This window comes from Rutilus rutilus (assembly GCF_951802725.1).
Source record: "Rutilus rutilus genome assembly, chromosome: 13".
Lineage (NCBI taxonomy): Eukaryota > Metazoa > Chordata > Actinopteri > Cypriniformes > Leuciscidae > Rutilus > Rutilus rutilus.
In genome coordinates, this window is record NC_140218.1 from 11820523 (window position 1) to 11838180 (window position 17658).

Genomic DNA, 17658 nt, shown 5'->3' on the forward strand with positions numbered 1-17658 from the left:
CATATTTCCTGTATTTCCTGTTTGTATCTTAATAAATAGACCTGAAAAATAAATATGGATGATCATTAAAACATTGCTAAAACAACAAAACTGGTGGTGGCCTAAGACTTTTGCACAGTATTATATCAGTACTATGCCAGCAGTACTTAATACATAAAAGAGGCATCAGATAGTTAAAATGACCTCGTTTCTTCACCGCCTATAAAAAATAACAAGCGAGTAATAAACTACAAGCATTCAGTATGTTCAGCTCTAACTTCCCGTTTTAAAACATAATATGTTAACACAAGAAGGAAATTGAGAAGGAAGGAATTTCCAAGATTATACCTCATAATCTACACAGAAAATGTTAAAAAAAATTCAATTTTCACATGCACCTGCAAATATACTAGGCCGAATATCAATCTTTTAGCACTTACCATGAGTCTTCTCCATGAAGATCACCTTTGAATCCGCGCTGAAGTTCTGGCCGGTGAGAATCATCTGCTGGCCTCCAAGAACCGAACAACCATCCATGTCCTGCTTCTCTACCATGGGCAGCTCGTGGGCAGACCTCTGGGCTATAGAGTCAAACAGGGAGAAAATACAGAATTTAGATGTTTGGACTGAATTTAATGTAACAGGTTTGAAGAGTGGCCCACTAACTGAAGAGTTACTAAGAGCCCTATTACAATTGTTCCCTTGAGCGAGTCACTTAACCCCTGCTTGGTCCACGAAATATTGATTCTGCAATCAATAAGTCACTTTGGATGGAAAAAATGTCAGCTAAATGACCGATAAAATGTTTCCCAAAAAGGCACTTAACCTCAGGTTCTTTTAAAAGGATAAAAAATAAAATAATAATAATAATTATAATGCTATATAAAATATAAATATAATGCTGTGGTTTTTGCTTGGGATGCCCTACATTTAAATTGCCTACTAAATTATACAAGCCATAATAAATAATAATAATAATAATAATAAACTATGATGCTAGTATGCAAGTCATACAACAGATTATGAAGATATCATATCAAAATCTCCGGGAATTCATGCGTTTTTTATTTGCATTGGAATCAAGAGGCTTTTAACTAGAACTATTAGCTCAATTTTCTTCAGTCAAATTGACATTAAGCCATGTAAACAAAAAGGCAGGTTGATCCAGCATATTTAACGCCCTCTTTATTTATTCTAGGCTGATGGAGTATTAAATCCTGTTTTACAAGATGAAGTTTGTTGTCACAATATTAAGGACATGCACTCATGAAACTTATCTATGATATAATATCCGCAACATCAACTTTGATTAAAACAAATACGAGTGACCTTTAGACAGATGTGTGGCGCGCCGTAATCTGAATTAATGAAGCGTACGCTCTCCTCTTAAATAATACAGCTTGCAACCTGAGCACAGGGTGAGATACAGTATATCTGCAAATAGAGCAATGATATATCTCAGTGCCTGACAGAAAAGATTGAACTTCCTAAAATAGAAAAAGGGGGTTGGGGAGTTTATCAGGATAATTTTAAATTCATTCCTCTTTTGCTCCGTTGAACTTGGTTTGCATCAAACGAAACCTAACCGAGGAGGAAGCAGAGCAACCAGACAGAGCGGTAGAATTACATGTAAGACAAAGCCACCTGATATCTAACAAGAACATGACAAATATTCAACCTACAGTAAACCCATATTACAACATTCAGTCGCTGAACCCGTCAGGTTTAAGCCATCAGGAAAAATAAAGAAGTAAATAAGGCCAACTCAACCACCTAAAATTGACCTATTATGCTTTTGAATATTTTCAGCTTTCTTTAGTGTGTAACGTTGCTGTTTGAGCATGAAAAAGGTCTACTCCGCAAGTCACTCCAAAGCAGTTATTCTCTATATCGGTAACTGTTTCTGAACTGACTCGAGTCTTTAGTTTTCTTCCGGGAACGAACACGCCACAATATTCCTCATTTAAATAATTCCCACTCAAGGCACAAGCAAAATAAAAGGACGAGGCCTGGTTGAGTTAGTTAGTAGTGTGTTGAAATTCACGGTTACGGGACATTTCCCAAACACGCTCGAAGCGGTTGACCAATCAAAACACTGATGATGCCGACCAATCAGAGCACAGCGCTTTTCAGAAGGAGGGGCTTCATAGAGACTAAACAGAGCGTTACTGACAGACTGGGAAGAGAGGAGCTGCAACAATGTCAAATATGTGGAAATAATGTGTTTCTTTAACATTCAAGCATGGAAACCTATTCTAGTAGATACCTACTCTATCTAGCAGAACCTATTCTTTGTAAAAGGGTTTAACAGGACTCCCTAAAGTCTAAATGTACTCACAGCATTCAATGGGATGCGAAGCAACTTGCAGAGACATATGTTGACCTCCTTGCTGGGGAATGTGAATACGAAATACCAGTCGAACACGCGTGTTTTTACGCCCGATGTCCGTCTCGCCTTTCCGCAGCTCGATGTCTGCATTCCGAAGCTTGAGAATCCCGGCACAATCAATTCTGAGAAGCAATTTCTACCATGTTAGTGTGCACATTTAAAACCAAAAAAGTGGAAACCATTGTGTTAAATGCATTTATCTGAAAGAACCATCATCCATAGAGCGTACTCACATTGCTTTCATGTTATTCTTTGGCTCAAGAGGAATTTCCAAGACTTTGGTGCCGTTGATGATCTTCTCGTAGCTGGTGGTGGTGACGGTTTTGCCGGTAATGCGATGGACCTGATAGAAAGCGTGAGGCTTCAGGATTCGCTCGTCTGCCGTGCCAATAAAGATCTGCAAACCAAGCGGCTCCTTGCCCCTGTATCCACGTAACTGCACACAGAAAAGTGCAAAAAAGTCAAATTTGAATGTATTTTAAAATGTAATTTATTCTTGTGATGCAAAGCTGAATTTTCAGCATTTACTCCAGTCTTCAGTGTCACATGATCCTTCAGAAATCATTCTAATATGCTGATTTGATGCTCAAGAAACATTTCTGATTATTATTGAAAACAGTTGTGCTGCTTTATATCTCTGTGGAAACTATTAACTATATAACAATTAACACTCACCAAGCACCAAATGCGAGTAAAAATCGGCGTTAGCGAGTGTATGAAACGGTGTCACTCGCCAGTTGGCCGGTAACATGTTTATTAATTCTAACAATGCATGAACTTGAACAAACGTGAACGAGGCTCGGGACAGTTGACGGGCCAGCGCTGCATCGTCACCAAAGTTTAAAGGGATAGTTCACCCAAAAATGAAAATGCTGTCCTCATTTACTCACCCTCATGTTGTTCCAAACCTGTATGATTTCCTTTCTTCTGCTGAACACAAAAGAAGATATTTTAAAGAAGGTTGGTAATTAAACAGTTGCTGGTCCCCATTGACATCCATAGTATTTTTTTTTCCTACTATGGAAGTCAATGGGGTCCATCAGTCGTTTGGTTACCGACTTTCTTCAAAATATCTTCTTTTGTGTTCAGCAGAAGAAAGAAAGTCATACAGGTTTGGAACAACATGAGGGCGAGTAAATGAGGACAGCATTTTCATTTTTGGGTGAACTATCCCTTTAAGCCTCGACAATATTCAAGATGACGCAAAAGGGAGCTCATTTCGTTAAAAGGGAGCTCTCTTTCACGTTTTCTTGCACTTGAGTGGACAAATTCTCACAAAATTGTCAAAAAAATAGCGAGTACACTAGTAAACATAGTCAGTTATGTCTTAAGTGAACGTAAACAGTAGAGAAAGTAAACGCATGTGTATCAGTATCAGGATATTAGATCTGTGCATCCGCTCTTAAAGTGACAGTAGCCTAATATTCTTGTGTTTTAATGTTAATCAAACAACAAAGGACAAAGAAAAAAAAAGAAAAAAAATCACTCACTGCTTTTGATTGAATAACATTTGTAACTTTGATAAGGATTAATAAATCAGGATGTTTAATTTATACAATGACGACTATGCAGTGTTATTTTGCATTTGCTTTATTACTTTATTACTTTATTACATTTGCTTATAATTTGATCATTTGTTTTTTATTGTACTACTGACTGTTTGCTTATGTCTTTAATGTTTTACATTTATATTAGCTAGGCTAGCAGTTTTAGCTGTAGTATCGAATTTGGAATAGAAAATTGTGCATTTTTACTGCCATGTAAAATGTTGGTGTCATTACTGCCTATGACTGGTAAAACATATTTATGGCAAAATGTTAGGCCTCATACATACATATATATAATAGTGCAGCCGGAGCAACTATTTTAGCGAAGGTCTGCTCTCCTGGTTGGGAAGCACAGACCTGCTGGAAACATTAGCATCTCCGAAAACCTTGAACGCAAGCCAGAAGGGTGCAGTCTGCAAACGTCTTTCCTTCACCGATTCATCTCCTTCAAACTCTACAGGAAACCAATGAGTCAATCGCGAGCTCTGACTGTGGCAACGTTTGTGGCCTGGGTCCTTCCAGTGTCAGTTGATTGATTGTGGAAGATAAACTCTTAAATGCAAATCAAAAACTGAATGAGTCTGGTATGGCGTTCTGGAAATCATACAGTATTAAACCCTCAGGGATGTCCACACAGTGGCTGAGTGCCAAAATGGTTTATGCATATGCAGATGAATGTGAAATTGCACAGATGCATCTTAGTTTGTGTCTGAATTCCTGCACTGAAGGTTAATAATTCAGAAGGGCTTTCAAATCCTGTTCGACACAGAGGCAAATGGGTCACATTTTCATATGCAAAACATGGCATGTCCAATGAGAAAAACAACTCTGGCCTTGTCATTTTGTTGTAGATGAGTTAGATAATGCGCACAACAAAACAGGGTTTCTCGAGCTACCTTTTAACTACGTACAGATTTTTGGAGAGCGTAATTTAAGGGGGGATTTAAGGATAAGGGGCTTTGTGCAGGGAAAAATGCAAGTTTTGATTTAATATGAGGGCGAAAAAGCTACTTGATAATTTATCGAGCTTAACTTTTCTGTTGAAACAACTTGAGGTTAACTAATTGTAGGGACAATCCCTACAATTAAAGATGAATGCATTGCTCAAGGGCACTTTGATGACGAAGCAATGATGGTCACTTTTACTTCACATTGAAACTGCAACCCTTGTAAATGGCAGTTTATATCCTTGAAAATCCCAACCTCAGTTTTCTTTTCTGTGTTGATATATTTCCTTCTGAAATAGACAGTTTAGAGCATGACATATCGAATGTCTCACTTCTGTTAAATCAACTAACTAACTAAGCTAACTAAGTTTATGTCAAAACCACACATGACCAATTGTATGATAAATGAAAGCACTAGTCACTATCAAAAAAATACACTTCAGCACTTCCTTTGCAAGTGACTGAAAATGGACTGTTGTTACTACGGTCTCTCTGACAAGATTGCACAAGCAGAGTCATGTGAATACTGAAAGCAGATGACACATAAAAGCAGGTAACAAATTTGATGTGCACTCTTAAAAAAAAAAAAAAAAAAAAAAACGCGTCTACATCGGAAGGAAGTGTGCAGAAACCACAGAGCATGAAGATGCAGCTAAATTTACTCTGGATATCAAAAGCACAGTGAGCAGGGCATGTGTCAACATTACAAATTCATGTTTGACGGACAAAAGTGGGCCAAAAACAATGCTGCATCAGATAAGGGGGATGAAATGTGTGTGTCTGGTTTAGTGACAGTACAGTAACCGGATCTCTAATTGGCTCTTCATAAGATAATAAGATAAGTCCAGCTTAAAAGCAACATCTGAGAAAGACAAATCATAAATTAAATATCTCTATTTCTTCTAGGCAGCAATGAGATTAAATGGAGGGCAAACTGACACGTTTGCTTTAGTCACGTTTGCTTTGGTCACTTCCAGTGTTTGGTGGAATACGTTACTTATTGTAATTTAATTACTTGTCCCTTGAAAAAGTAAAGTACAGGATTACTCTTAATTTTTCTGGAATTTTAGTTACAGCTATTTCTGATGTAATTGCATTAAGTCTGTATAGGCTCTAGAACAATTCTATATGAAACAATAGTGGATTTAACATCAAAATTCTTTAAAATATGCCATCCAAATAAATGCTATATATTTTTCTAAGACTGAATATCACAACATGTACCACGAAACATATCTGAGTCATATTTTATCGCAAAATAAACACATAAATAAAACAAATAAATAAAAACACATAAAAAATAAATCAACAAACAAACAAAACATAAATAAAACAATTAAAAACCTAAACAAATAAATAAATCAAACAAATAAAACCTAAATAAAGCAAATTAATAAAACAGAAAAAATATAACAAAATAAAACATAAATAAAACATACAAAAACAAATAAATAAAACAAATAAACAAACAAATAAATAAATAAAACCAGACTGAATTCCATAAATACTGTCATTCTGCATGAAACGTCTAAATGTGTCTCTTTAAGACACAGGTGAGTGAGTCGGGTACGAGAGCTGGGCCTCATGAATTGGGTAAACACGGCCGTTTCCATGGGCCATCTGAGAACCTGGTTGCCATGGCAGCTGGCGAGCGGTGAGTCAGTCGTGAGGTCGGAAAAGTAAAGTAGAGGAAGGAGCAGTCCTGAGTAACTCCCCGCCACGTGATTGGCTAGCGACGAGCTGCACTGACCACAGCGAGCGCCAGGGAATGGAAAGCATTAAACATTTTGGCTTTGCCAAGGCAGTCTGCAATCTTTACCAGAGCGCTGACATCGGAAGGATGCTGGCCGCTCCGCTAACAAGACCATTAAAGATGGTTTACACTGAGAGAGCAAAAAGCAACAAGAGGGCTTTCACATAAACTGTTACCAGAGCAACATCAAACTTTAAGTGGTAAACAAACTGAGCAATATCATGTGTCTTCAGGATACAGCTGCCATTACTGCGTCTGGACAAACTCAACTTCCTGAAGAGTTTCAAGCAACATGAAAGCAAATCAAAAAGCAGTAAATAAAAATAAATCGCAATACCTTCTGCTCTAAAACCCCAAAGTCTCTATGATAAAAATCTAAAAATAAAAATAACCACCATGAAAAATAACAAAAAATGTAATTAAATACCAAAAAAAAAAAAAAAAAAAAAATAATAATAATATATATATATATATATATATATATATATATATATATATATATATAAAATAATAATAACATATATTAAAATAAATCAATGAACAATAACTAAAATAAAAATGTAAATGTAAAAGTAATGCAATTAAAAAAATAAAATGCTATTAGTAAAAAAAAAAAATCAAAAAATATAATTGTGAAAAATGAATACAATAACAATAAAATAAAATGCATATAACATAAATAAAAATAATACAATTAAAAAAAATTATAATTTTAATTTTAAAATAAAATAAATTATTGTTTGGGTGCTTGCTAGGTAGTTAGTAATTGAATCACCAAGTCTCTAATGATATTATTAATAATATTAATAGTTTTCGATATTTAGATTAATAGAGTCCATACTCATGGCTTAAAAATCCACATTATTTGAGGTTTTATTCACGTATGTGGCGTAAACAGTGCTGAACGAGTTACGAGCTGACGTTTAAATAATTAGGATTCGAGATTTATCTGCAAGCACGACTGTAAGCTCATCTTATAGCATGCACAAGTAATGAAAGAGTGCATTCATTTGTGCGAGGGTGGATAAACGATCGGACAACACACAGAAGAGCAGAGGGCCATTTTCATAGGCCTGACCCTGGGGCAAAATCACCTCACGCTGCATAATGACAAGGAAATACCTTCACACGCACGTCTAGAAGACAGAATGAACACCCACCTGGACCACAGGGTGACCTCCAGTAGGGGCTTTGACCGCCCCTCGGCTGCCCTCGGTCTCATAGTGGGCTCTGTGGTGGGGTTTGGGCTGCACCTCCACGTGGAGCTCGTACTGATCGTTGCGGCTCGGTAGGGGCCACTCCAGGGGGGGCAGGGAAGCCACGGGGATGCTGGGAGAGATGAAAGATGATAGCCATGCTCATTTGCTTCACATATCCGATTTGTTGCATGAATAGAGCAGCAGGTGCATGAGGGTTTTACAGATTGTGTCGCTTTGTATATGTTATAAGAGTGTGTGACTGATAGCAGATCAAACTACACACAACTAATACATGTTTTTGAACCCTGATTTAAGTTCAAAACAAGTTTGGGGTCAGTAAGATTCCCTTTTCTTAAAAAAAAAAGAAAGAAAAGAAATTAATAATTTTATTCATAATTTTATTCATAATAAATAATTACATTTTATTTATTAAATTTCCATTTCAAATCAATTGTTCTTTTCGACTTTCAAAGAAAGCTAAAAAAAATAATAATTAAGCAGCACAATTGTTTTCAACACTGATAATAATAATCAGAAATGTTTCTTGAGCAGCAAATCATCATATTTGAATGATTTCTAAAGGATCATGTGACACTGAAGACTGGAGTAATGATGCTGAAAATTAGTTATTTTAAATTGTCATAATATTACTGTTTTTACTGTATTTTTAGTTTTGGTGAGCATTAGAGACTTTTGAACATTAGTGTCCAATTCTAAGAATTTTTCTAATTTATTTTAAGATTATCTGCACCGGCCAATAGCCATGCTTGCTCAGCTGATTGACAGCTTTGTCAACAGATAATAGACCAAAAATATTTAAAAAAATTTAATAAATACTTTAAATAGGAAATATAGTACCTTTCACACACAAATCATTTGTAGGTGCATCGGATAAAAGTCCAATATAACCATGAATAAATTCTGCACACTGAGTAATGCCTGGTACACATTGTATGATTTTGGGCTGTCCCAGACGAAAGATGAGCAATCGTGGCGATTTCTGTGGTCATGGCTACAACATAGAGTGAGAGCGGTTCAAGACTGTCTTGCGACCAAAGATAGTTTAACGATAATTTTCTAACAGCGTCAGAAATCCAGCATGATCATCATCACAGTGTGTTTGCTTCTACGACCCTCGTCTACTGACTAGCCAATGAAAATGCAACATGAAATGGCGTATTGATCAGAGCGACATGGCGCTAAAACTTAAAACTACTAACCTCAAGCTTCATTTGCAAAAGTGTCGGCCTTTTTTTCCTAGCCATGACCACATCCATATTCTCCTCTTTCGCTTCCTCCTCTTTTTTTCAGCGCACATAAAAACCACAGTTGTTAAAGTGCGATCCATCTTGCCCTATTTGTTTACCACTAGCGCATGCTGAAGACACTTACGTCGCAGCCTACGATTCAATAGGTGTCATCAATGTATACATATCGTACCAAAGTTTATTAGATCAATGTCGTACAGTGAGATTTGTGATGATCCTGAAGCCTGAAGAAGGTCGATTAACCAAAACGTTGCAAATAAAATGTTGTAATGATGCATGTTTGAGTAGTGTGCAGGATTTATACTTTTTTTTTCAAGCTATAATGTTAATAACAGATATTGTTTGAGGATCATTTATTTTCATTCAATTGTATTATGTATACTTATGCATATCGGTCATCGTTTACCCAACTTTCTAGACTGGTATTGGTATTGACATCCAGGGTTAAGAGTACAATGAAAAGTACATAAATAAACATAATTTACCAATCTGTAGTGGCGACAAAAGGCAAATAACTATAATTACTGTGTCACTCTACAAGCAAACCCTGCATAGAAAGAAAATGTTGACAATTGTTACCTGCATATGCCAGGCACCAGCTGTTTAGGCCAGATTTGAGGGATTACGAAGAAAGATTCAGGGCCAGGTTTGTTCTTCATATCCTGGTCACATGACACCAGGTAACTCTCAGTGTGGTTGTCTGGGTAGAGCGGGTAGGCCTGCTGGTTAGTCTTCACGATCTTGGTCGGAATGGAAGTAGCCTGGCCAACGCCGAACCCATTCATGGACCCTGAGAGGTTATTTGAGCCATAATGGCCGGCGTGCTGCTCTTCATGGCCACCGTGGGGTGACGGGCTGCGTGATCGGGCCACCGGCACCAGGTTGGGGTTCCTGTACATCTCGTAGGTGCGTTTGCATAGAGGGGAGGTGGAACGCGAGCCGGGCCGGGGGGAAGGAGAGCGCGGCCCAACACAGCCGTCCTCGGCCAGGCTGGTTCGTGGAGAAGTGCCCGGACTGGTTCGAGGGGAGCCCGTGTGGACGCCCTGAAGTCGTGGGCAGAGATCTCCAGTCGCCTGGCTGTTGCTGGGCGAAACGCAGGGCGAGGCCCAGGGCGAGAGGTTTTCCGAGTGCCAGGAGGTGGATGAGTTGCTGCTGGCGGGACTCAGGCACTGCGGCTCCCGGTAGGCCAGAGGATCGTGACCGGGAACGGTGAGCCCGGGACTGGGGCTGGTGTTCACGAGATGGTTCTGGAGGGAGTCTCGACCATGACTATAGTGCTCGCGGGAGGGAGTAATCTCAATTCGGGGGCTCAGTGCCTGGCTGTTGGGTCTGCCGTACTCCTGGTAGTTCTTTGCCTCCAGTTGCTCGTAGCCAGAGAGACCTTCAGCGTTGACCTCCGCGTAGGAAGACGCACACGGCTTGATGCCGTACGGTGAGGCTTCCACCAGAGGATAGGACAGGCTGGGAGGAGAGATGAGATCTTTGTCGGAGGAGATGCTTTGCTCATCTATAACAGCAAAAGAAAGAAAGTGGTTAAGAGAGTCCAAAAACTCAAACACTGCTGTCTGTGTCTACTATTTAAAGGGGACCTATTATGCCCTTTTACAAAGTCTTGATTTTGTTTTTGGGTCTGCTAGAATAGGTTTTCATGCTTGGATATTCAAAAACACATTCTTTTTGCACATATTTGACATTGTTGCAGTTCCTCTCTTCCCGCAGTTTGTCAGTAACGCTCCGGGGTGCGTTTCCTAAAAGCATCGTTGGCCAACTCTGATCGCAATTTCCATTGAACTCTATTGGTAACGACGGAACTTGCGACCATAGTTGGCTTTGGGAAACACACTCCTGTTTAGTTCCTGTCTCTTCAAGCCCCTCTTTCCAAAAAGCACAATGTGCTCTGATTGGTCGGCTGGATCAGTGTGTTGTGATTGGTCAACCGCTTCGAGCATGTTTGGGATATGTCCCACCCCTTACCATAACCGTGAGATTCAACACACTACTAATGCAACTCAACCAGGCCTCGTCCCCGTTACTTACGCATGCTTTGGGCGGGAATTATTTAAATTAGGAATATTGTGACATGTTCGTTCCCGGAAGAAAGCTCAAGACTCTCGAGTCGTTTCAGGGAGTTTAGAAACAGTTACTGATATGTGTGACCCTGGATCACAAAACCAGTCACAAGTCACACGGGTATATTTGTGGCAATAGCCAACAATACATTGTATGGGTCAAAATTATCGATTTTTCTTTTATACCAAAATCATTAGGATATTAAGTAAAGATCATGTCCCATGAGGATATTTTGTAAATTTCTTACTGTAAATATATAAAACATTTATTTTTGTGAGTGAATGCAGCACAATCGCGAACAAAAATGGACAACTTTAAAGACGATTTTCTCAATGTTTCAATGTCCTATCCTAACAAACCATACATCAATGGGAAAGCTTATATGTGATGTATAAATCTCAATTTAAAAAACTGACCCATGTGGTCCAGGGTCACATATAGAATAACTCCTGCTGGAGGGACTTTGTGCTTTGTAACTTTGCAGACATTTTTCATGCTCAAACAGCAACATTACACACTAAAGAAAGTTGAAAATGTAAAAAAGCATAATAGGGCCCCTTTAAAATAACAAAGATTGCTGTCACATGACAATTTATTCTGCAAGTGGTGCTCAATAATACACTTTTTCAGTGGCCTTGGTTCCGGAAGTATTTTTCCTATAGGAATTTTAAAAAACTATCCATGAACCAAAGCAATCAGCTACGAATCACAACATTACAAACTTTGATTTGAAGCAAAAAAGTATTTAAAAATCAGACAAAAAGAGAAAGATGTGTACTTGGACGGTTTAATGAGGGAAAGCACTCCCATGAAGCATTGAGAATGACAATCAAATTAAAAACAATAGAGAAATATGAAACTATTGATTTAAAGATGTTGATTACGAAATTATATATTTTTCATTTATTGCAAAACATGCATACAAATAAATAGTTTACACTGCTTCTTTGGAGGCGCTAATTGACGCAATTCTCTGATTGGTGAGGATTTCTGTAATTTATGTAGTTAAGTAGTTTCACCAAGAATACAGCCGTTTAACATGATTAGGCCTACTTTAAGTTGAAATAATGCGGGCTGAAACATATTCCATCGATTAACGAACTTTGTAGCTCATAGTAGGCCTATCTTTAAAAGGTTATACGTTATTGTTAAAAATCAATTCCCCTATGAAGAAAATTAATAGGATTTTTACTTCCAAACCTGATTTTTACACTTTTGGCAGTCCAGTCAATAAGCAACCATGTTCTGGTTCATTTCCTCGCATTACATTGTGAGATATAGTTTTCTACATTGTGTTGTGTGCTTTGTTGCATAGTACACATTTTGAGAAATGTAGTCAGTCTTTCAACAGAAAATTTGCATTCTGCTCTTTATCACATGCCCTATTTTGGTAGGCTATAACTTGTGATGTTGTGTTAGCAAGTTCAATGTCAAATGTCATTACCATCACACACAACATGCATCAAAACTTCACACCAAGTTAGCTATCTGTCAATTAACTTAAAAACAAACAAAAAAAAGCATTAAGAAATTGATGACACCGTCACCTACTGCTACTTTCGATAGTTAATCTAAGAAATGAATTACATTTCCAAACTGTTCTTCTGTTGGACGAGATGAGCACTCCTGTCATTTCCATCATAACCAAATTTGAAGTGTTTTTGGAGAAATGCAATTGCAGTCTAAAATGTCTGGTGTGATGGTAATGACAGCAGTATTTTGGACAGTGATTGTGTTATTAAAATACTGATATAAATAGTTATTCAGATATAAATCTATACATTTAACAATAATTAGAATAATATATAGCCTAATAAAAATAGATATTAAAATATTACATTGTAATATTAGGCTACTATCCTTTATATTACTAAATATAAAATATTTTTAAATCATCACAGGGGAGCGTTTCAACCCCCATGTATCTTTTATTAAGGTATATATTATAAGCTATTAAATCAAATTCACACATACATACAAAGAGTATTTCATGCTTATGTCTTCTTTTGCAATAGTTTAAACAGCCAGACCTCATTATGCTGCTCATTCTATTCTTCAGCACATATTTTACACAGAAGTTCAGTGAAACAAACCTTGAAGTCCCGTGGTGGATCCATACTCAAAAAGATAGTCAAACTCCAGCTCATCCTGACAGTTCACCTGACTGAGCTCCTCAGCCAGCCCTATCGCAGCCTTATCGCCGTAAAAAGAGCTCATCTGTCTCAATCTGATTTATTTACACCACAACTTCAGAAACGTGTCGAGAGAACGCCGGCTGTTTTGCACGCGGGGATTCGAGCTTCCAAACGCATGAATGAGAACGAACGACAGACAGACGTGAAATAGTGCAAGTTCAACTTCCGCCTAAACTTCACTCACACCCCCATTTACTCGACCGGCGACAGAAACAGCTTCCAGTGAACAGCACGCGTTCCGAATGGACGCAACGGAACGCGTTGAGTGCGTCGCGTCGCTCGTGTGTGTGATAGAGTGACAGTTTGAGAAGGTTTGTCTGTGTGTTTGTTGTAGTATAGGTAGCATAATATATTCTGTCAATCATGAGGTGATAAAGTGGTTGACACGCGCCTCCTGTTGACAGACACTAGCTAGTTATAATAACTGCGACAAAAGTAACTCGCTCTTGATCACAGTTTAACATCCGAGCGGGTGTGTAATGAATCCCAGCTTCATCTTGTATAACTGCTGCCCCCGGGTGTTCATCACCACACAATGAGCAAAAGAACTTTGTAATTGTAGGCCTATTTTAGAATTGTAACTTGTGGACACTGTTATCAATCTCAGTCGCCTATTTTTCACGAACCTGTATTATATCAAACTACTATCTATCTATCTATCTATCTATCTATCTATCTATCTATCTATCTATCTATCTATCTGCCTGTCTGTTTGCCATCTATCTATCTATCTATCTATCTATCTATCTATCTATCTGTCTGTCTGTCTGTCTGTCTATCTATCTATCTATCTATCTATCTATCTATCTATCTATCTATCTATCTATCTATCTATCTGTCTGTCTGTCTGTCTGTCTGTCTGTCTGTCTGTCTATCTATCTATCTATCTATCTATCTATCTGTGTATCTATCTGCCTGTCTGTTTGCCATCTATCTATCTATCTATCTATCTATCTATCTATCTATCTATCTATCTATCTGTCTGTCTGTCTGTCTGTCTGTCTGTCTGTCTGTCTATCTGCCATCTATCTATCTGTCTGTCTGTCTGTCTATCTATCTATCTATCTATCTGTCTGTCTGTTTGCCATCTATCTATCTATCTATCTATCTATCTATCTATCTATCTATCTATCTATCTGTGTATCTATCTGCCTGTCTGTTTGCCATCTATCTATCTATCTATCTATCTATCTATCTATCTATCTATCTATCTATCTATCTATCTATCTATCTATCTGTGTATCTATCTGCCTGTCTGTTTGCCATCTATCTATCTATCTATCTATCTATCTATCTATCTATCTATCTATCTATCTATCTATCTATCTATCTGTCTGTCTGTCTGTCTATCTATCTATCTATCTATCTATCTATCTATCTATCTATCTGTGTATCTATCTGCCTGTCTGTTTGCCATCTATCTATCTATCTATCTATCTATCTATCTATCTATCTATCTATCTATCTATCTATCTATCTATCTATCTATCTATCTATCTATCTATCTATCTATCTATCTGTCTGTCTGTCTATCTGCCATCTATCTATCTGTCTGTCTGTCTGTCTATCTATCTATCTATCTATCTATCTATCTGTCTGTGTAAACTTTATTTTGGAATTTTATCTTGTGGTCACTGACAAAACTTGGTCGCCTATTTTACATAAACACTTATTATTTCTACCCACTTTCTGCCCATATCAGACGCCTCGATCCTATTCTGACCCGTGGATTATTTTATTTTGGAAAAGGACCCGCAATCTAAGACCCACAGTTATTCCAGACAAACCCACACTCTTATAGACCGAAATGACAGAATGTGATTATTTACATAGTGGCAGTTTCTAGGGTTATTAAACATTACCTGAACTTTCCATTGCAGCATGATCTACGAATAGCCAAGGAGCCTGAATTTTATGTAACTAATGATATTCAATACTCACGGTGAGTCTTGATGCACTATGAGGAATCAGACTGACATTTCATGTTTTGTGCATCACAGACAATGACATTTCAGACATTCTGTTTAAACACTTCATCTCTCTTTGAAGAAACTCACTTTATACTCATGCACAAATAAAAATCAATTTGCCATGTGTCTGAGAAATGAAAGCAACTTAATCTAAAATACTAACACTAAACAATATGAAAATACTATAGTTTGCATAATAAATCTAACATAAAAGCATTCAAATTTCATTCATTCCCAAATGGATCTTACAAGAGCAGAATAAATGGTTCAATCCTGATGTCATTGAGAGTTCCCTCATGACGCAATTACTACACTGAACATCTGTCATCTGAAATTAGTTGATTTTAATTTACATTGTGTTAAAAACATCAACAGTTTTGGCATAAGAAAACGTTAAAAATCAAATTATTGATTACCAGTAATTCACAACACTTCAGCACGCGCCATCCATACCTTGATCCATCGACCTCATGCTGTGGTAGTGCATCAGTCTCCAAGACTCTCTAAACATTTGGAAAATATACTTTAAAAAAAATTAACAGTAAAAAAACAGCCTTTCCTTAAAGTTCATAGCAGAAAAAAGTCTGGATGAAAGTGGAAAAAAAAGCAGATCCTCCGTTATGAGTGTGAAAGAGTGTTGTGCAGTAGCGGCAGAGCTCTGTGTGGTATAAACTCCTTCGCCTGCTCTGAGGATTGACTTGAGCTTCAAGAGCGGCTTCCTTCCCCGGCTCTGGGTGTTTATAATGGGCCAATGCTGTAAAATAACGGGATTCCCTCAGTGTTTCCTCTTGTTTGTGCGCTCTGCCATGGAAACCTGGAGCGGCTCCATCTCAGAGACTCAGGGCTTTCCTGCAGAGCGCACTCAGGAATCCATGACGTCTCCAGCCTCTGCGCCAAGGCATTTCTGCGGCTTCTCTCAGACAGTGGCGCACAAGAACTTCATTGTGGGCTTGAAAAAATTAGCGTCGAGGGGAAGAGGAGGGGGAGAAAAATGAAAACAGGAGCAATGTTTAAGCGTATGCATGAAAGAGACGAGGTACACAGCGGGGTTTTGAAGGGACAAGGCTCATTAAATCTCAGCAACCTTCAGCTTTACATGCAGAGTCTTACTGGGACCTTTGCGTAAATGGCCAAGAAGTATAAAGGCAACCTGAAAGCGTTTGAATGTCAATGTCAATATCAGAAGAATTTACTTCAAAGAAAGATAGTACAAGCTCAACTTTCACTAGTGAGACATCAAAAGAGCTTTGGTAGAAGTTATATAACAATGTTTAATATTAATTACAATTAACTCAAATGACCGTTGGGACTATAAATGGAACCGAAAAATATCAATTAAAATATATTTGTATTGTTTTCTGAAATAGAAGTATTAATTATTAATATTCATATTTTAAAATGATTTACGTATAATGAATAAACCAAGGACGTTTTTTACACCATATGTAAAATTATTTTTACCTTAGTTTATTCATGAAGTTATTATTATAAAATTATTACAAAAATATGGAATATTAATATTTTAAAATATGTAAAAAACTAAAAATAATTAGAATCCCTTAAAATGATCATTTATATATATTTAATTAAAAATATATATTTAAAGCTGCAGTCCGTAACTTTTTTGGGTTAAAAATTATCCAAAATAAATTTTGGAGCAGGTACATAACCAGCCAGTGTTCAGAACTATCTGCTTGCCGTAGCTCGACTCAAAACGGTAAGGTTGTAATAATGTTGTTAATTCCAGCGGTACTGGTGTATTTCGGCGGGAAATTCGAGCATGTCTTTGCGTCACATCTGTACACATAAAGAAGAGTCTCGGCTAGTTGGCTACGAGTGTGAGGATGTTGGAGGTAGTATATGTATAGCCAGAACAAAAGTGGATGTTACTTGTTCAGACGACATTTTCCGGTGAAAATTCTTATGTTGGTCATACTTCCAAAAAGTAGAATCTATGATTGCGAACGACAGTTTCCACACCGGCGCGGCGACCGACAGCCGCACGTTCTCCTCAAAACATTGGATTCATCCGCGCTGGGCCGTGCCGAAGCACAACCCACGTAAAGTTGATAGTTCTGCAAATAACTGCAATTGCAGATTTCGAACAGAGATGGCGACAAAGAAGAAAAACTATGGACTGCAGCTTTAATTTAAATGTAAATGGTTTATATATAGATATGGTAATAATAATAATTTGTATCCACTAAATATGTCTGTGTGTGTGTGTGTGTGTGTGTGTGTGTGTGTGTGTGTGTGTGTGTGTGTGTGTGTGTGTGTGTGTGTGTGTGTGTGTGTGTAGCTTACCACACACACACACACACACACACACACACACACACAC

The 17658-nt window shown here is 37.7% G+C and overlaps 1 protein-coding gene across 1 annotated transcript in view; it reads right to left on the reverse strand.

The window, feature by feature from the left end:
* The window catches only part of nfatc2a (nuclear factor of activated T cells 2a), a 29330-nt gene extending 15741 nt beyond the window's left edge, over positions 1–13589 (reverse strand). The window contains exons 1-6 of the mRNA XM_084429214.1: positions 13246–13589; positions 9662–10589; positions 7776–7944; positions 2602–2804; positions 2318–2490; positions 420–560 (exon numbers count right to left, since the gene is read on the reverse strand). Coding sequence (XP_084285340.1) covers positions 420–560; positions 2318–2490; positions 2602–2804; positions 7776–7944; positions 9662–10589; positions 13246–13369 — 1738 coding nt within the window. The 5' untranslated portion in view covers positions 13370–13589. The remainder of the gene's footprint in view (positions 1–419; positions 561–2317; positions 2491–2601; positions 2805–7775; positions 7945–9661; positions 10590–13245) is intronic.
* Positions 13590–17658: the final 4069 nt, after the last annotated feature.